This window comes from Pinus tabuliformis, chromosome X, assembly GCF_031772625.1.
Source record: "Pinus tabuliformis cultivar Carrire ecotype Pingquan chromosome X, CPIR1, whole genome shotgun sequence".
Classification (NCBI taxonomy): Eukaryota; Viridiplantae; Streptophyta; class Pinopsida; order Pinales; family Pinaceae; genus Pinus; species Pinus tabuliformis.
In genome coordinates, this window is record NC_142308.1 from 680,507,279 (window position 1) to 680,511,122 (window position 3,844).

Sequence of the window (3,844 nt, forward strand, 5' to 3'; positions counted from 1 at the left end):
TTGCCATCGGAGAAAAAAATTTGCTGGGACTCGCTCCAGTCCTTTCTTGTTTTGCACAATCCAGGAAATATCATTATTGCAGGGGATCTGAACGTTACTCTAGCTGCTGAAGAGAAAAAAGGTGGTTCACCTGTAAGGGACCCTGCCAGAGAATGGGTAGAAGACATCATGAACGATTGGGATTTGGAGGACATCAAACCTTCAGCCGGGAAATATACTTGGTCTAATAAAAGACTAGGTCCCAGCCATATAGCAGCTCGCTTGGACAGATTCCTTGTCCAAACCTCCTTCCTCACTAGTGGCCTAATGACCTCATCCAAAATTCTGCCCAACTGCACCTCTGACCACAAACCCATAAGTCTGGAGCTCTCCGTGGATAGATTTCTTGGACCCATTCCATTTAGATTTAGCCCATTATGGATTCAGCAAGAGGGGTTCAATGAGGTGGTTGCTGAAGTCTGGAACCGGAAAATTCAGGGTTCCCCTTTCTTCGTGTGGGAAGAAAAATTGCGGGCTCTTAAGAGAAAGCTCAAGGAATGGGCAAAAGCATTGAAAACTCCTGCTGCCAATCGAAAAGAGTCTATAGAAAATCTTGCTGCCCTCCAATCCTCAATGGAGAATTCAGATATTACCCAAAGTCTGCTCCAAAAAGAAGTTGAGTTACAAAAAGCCTTTCATAAAGCCAGTAGGGACGAAGAGGAGTATTGGAGACAGAAATCTAGAAACTTATGGTTACAAGCCGGCGACAAAAATACTAGTTTCTTCCACAAACATGCCGAAGCCCGAAAGCAATACAAAAATGTTTCAGAAATCCGATTCCAAGATACAATGGTTAATGATTTTGAGGGCATAAAGAGAGCAGCATTCTCCTTTTTTAAAGATCTCTATTCAGCTCCTGATTACCAACCTATAGATCCCCAAGCATATCCGTACAATCTGATCCCCTTCTGTGTGCAAGACCCCGTCAATAATATGCTGACTGCCCCGATCAGCATGGATGAGCTCAAGAAAGCTTTGGATTGCATGGACCCGGATAAAGCGCCAGGGCCTGATGGGTTCACTGCCAGGTTCTTTCAGTCTTGCTGGTCAATTATCAACAAAGACCTTCTGAGAATGGTAAGGAAATCCCAATTTTGTACTAAGATAGGAGGCAGCACCAATTCAGCCTTCCTGGCTTTGCTTCCGAAAGAAAAAGGAGCTTCTGAGTTCAGTAGATTCCGCCCCATTTCGTTGTGTAATACTAGCTATAAACTTATTACCAAAATAATATCCATGCGCCTCAAGAATATATTGCCGGACATCATACCGGAGAACCAAGGAGGCTTCATCAAAGGGAGAAAGATACTGGATAATATTGTACTGGTTCAAGAGGCAGTACATTCAAGTGTCCAGAGAAAAGAGAAAGGAATGGTAATAAAACTAGATCTGGCTAATGCCTTTGACAGGGTGAGGCATGAATTCCTGTTTGCAGTTATGACAAAAATGGGCTTTTCAACAAAATTCACAAATTGGGTGAAAGCCTGCATCGCCTCTCCTTGGATTGCTCCGCTGGTAAATGGAAGATCAACTGAATTTTTTACAGCTTCAAGGGGATTAAGGCAAGGCTGTCCGCTGTCCCCGCTTCTCTATGCCATTCAAGCCTCAGTGTTGAGTTTCCAGCTCGACTACTGTCAGCAAATCCAAATTCTGCCAGGTCTCAGAATGGTGCAAAATGTCAAAGAAATAAACCATGCTCAATTTGCCGACGATACTCTGCTACTAGGTGGAGCGAGTATTATTTCGGCCAATTCTTTCAAAGAGGAACTAGACATCTATAAGGAAGCATCCGGCAGCAAGATTAATTACTCAAAAAGTACAATCTATGGCTGGAATTGCTCAGCTAAAAACCTTGCTGATATAGATAGGCTCCTTGAAATGAAAATCTGTCAAGACTGGGATTCTTTCAAATATCTTGGGATCCCAATTTTCAGATCCATCCCCAAAGTTTCCCATTGGATGCCCCTTTTGGACAAACTCAAACTCAGAATTAATGCCTGGGGAGCCTCCTGGCTGAACACTGCTGGGAAAATTATCCTTATAAAATCTGTCTTATCAAGCATGCCTCTGTTTCAGCATTCCATTCTCCTCGCCCCCAAAATCTTTCTCAGTAAAATGGATGGTATGCTGAGAAGATTTCTGTGGGAAGGGGGAAAAAACAACGAAAGAAGGCTTCATTTAGTAAATTGGGACACCATTAAGAAACCTTTCATAGAAGGAGGTCTGCAAATTAGAGACTCGGCTGCCCAAAATCTCGCTCTTGGCTCAAAAATATTGTGGAATATTGTGGCAGGAAAAATAAGCTGGAGCAAGAAAGTGCTGTGGAAGAAATACTTTCAAGGTCAACGATTGAGATGTCTTGATCTTCCTCCAAAAAATTCCAAAGGCTCCCCAATATCCAAACTTTGTATCGCTGCTCTGGACAACTTCAGCCCCAACCTCTATTGGATCCCAGGTAATGGGAAAAAAATAAGAATTTGGAATGATCAGATTCTTGGAGACCAGCCTCTTCATCATATAAAAGGCCTGGCAAATATTAAGCTATGGTTGCATTCCAACAACAAGGAAACTCTATGGGACATAACCAACTGGACGGAGGATGCTGAAAGAAGATGGGACAGCTGGAATCTCGGGGAGGTACCACACCATTTGCAATCTGAAGCTTCTTTTCTGTTAGACAATCTGCAAGGGAAATCACCATTATCAGCAACAGCCAAGGATAAAAGAGGGTGGGGCTCCCATACTGGCTCCTACTCGGTAGCTGAAGGATACAAAAGTTTAATTGTTGTCCCGAATGTCCCTCCAGACCCAACGCAATGGAAATTCATATGGAACTTTCCTTCTCTCCCTAAAATAGACTTTTTCTGCTGGACACTTGCTCATAATAGTATTCTCACAGGAGACAATCTGAGAAAACGGGGAATGGAAGGACCCTCCAGATGTCCATTATGTATATCAGAAGAAGAAACAGCTGATCACCTGTTGCTGCTGTGCCCCTTTGCCAAGGCAGTCTGGAAAGGGGTCCTGAGTTCAAGGGCGGACAAGATTGAGCTACCAAGAAGTATGCCATCCCTGTTCTACGAGTGGGCCAAGCTACCCCCAATCTGCACCAACAATAAAAACCTCCTTAGGACTGCTTGGATGTGGACCCCTAAATACATATGTTGGAAATTATGGCTGGAAAGGAACAACAGAATCTTCAGAGGAGAAATCTGCACTGTAAACAATGTTATATCCAAAATTAAAGCTTTATTGGGAGAGACTTTGGAAGCTAAACCAACCCTAAGGAATGAAGTAAAGCTGGACAATGAGGAGGAGCTGTGGCTAAAAGAAATCGTTCCAAATAATCAACCCATTCCTACTATTCCAACCACTTGCTAGGCTAAGTGGGAAATCCGTATGGAAGAACAGGAATTTCTAAAGTGGAGATCGGCACTAGATGACCATTGTCTTTTCTTCGACGGGGCCTCTAAAGGAAATCCAGGAGCTGCGGGTGGAGGTGGAGTGCTGCTGAAACCCGATGGGTCTACTTTACTCAAGTACCATTGGGGTCTGGGAATCGAATCAAATAATAGAGCTGAGGCTCTAGCTTTGTGGCAGGGGCTGACTCTGGCTCTAAAACGGAACATTCAAACATTGACGGTCTTCGGAGACTCTCGGCTCATCATTCAAGCAATGAATTCTCCTTCGAATCAGTGGCAGATCCATTTAGGCCGAATTCTAAAGAAAATAAGACCCATGCTGGCTAAGTTTCAGAAAATCTCCTTCTTCCACATTATGAGGCAGCTTAATACTCAAACTGATTTTG

General features: G+C 43.5%; 1 protein-coding gene across 1 annotated transcript; it reads left to right on the top strand.

Annotated features, from left to right (window-relative positions):
- The first annotated feature begins 306 nt into the window (after nucleotides 1–306).
- Nucleotides 307–3,417, top strand: LOC149141812 (uncharacterized). Its single transcript, XM_089451338.1, has 2 exons — nucleotides 307–1,067; nucleotides 1,446–3,417. Exons 1-2 carry the CDS (start codon nucleotides 307–309, stop codon nucleotides 3,415–3,417), a joined length of 2,733 nt encoding a protein of 910 aa, XP_089307464.1.
- The last annotated feature ends 427 nt before the right edge of the window (nucleotides 3,418–3,844 follow it).

What these genes read in the sequence shown, in the direction of transcription:
- LOC149141812 (XM_089451338.1), top strand. Translation starts at nt 307, where the DNA reads ATGACCTCATCCAAAATTCTGCCCAACTGCACCTCTGACCACAAACCC. An exon ending in CCTGATGGGTTCACTGCCAG is followed by an intron (nt 1,068 to 1,445) that starts GTTCTTTCAGTC and finishes TGCCTTTGACAG; the next exon opens with GGTGAGGCATGAATTCCTGT.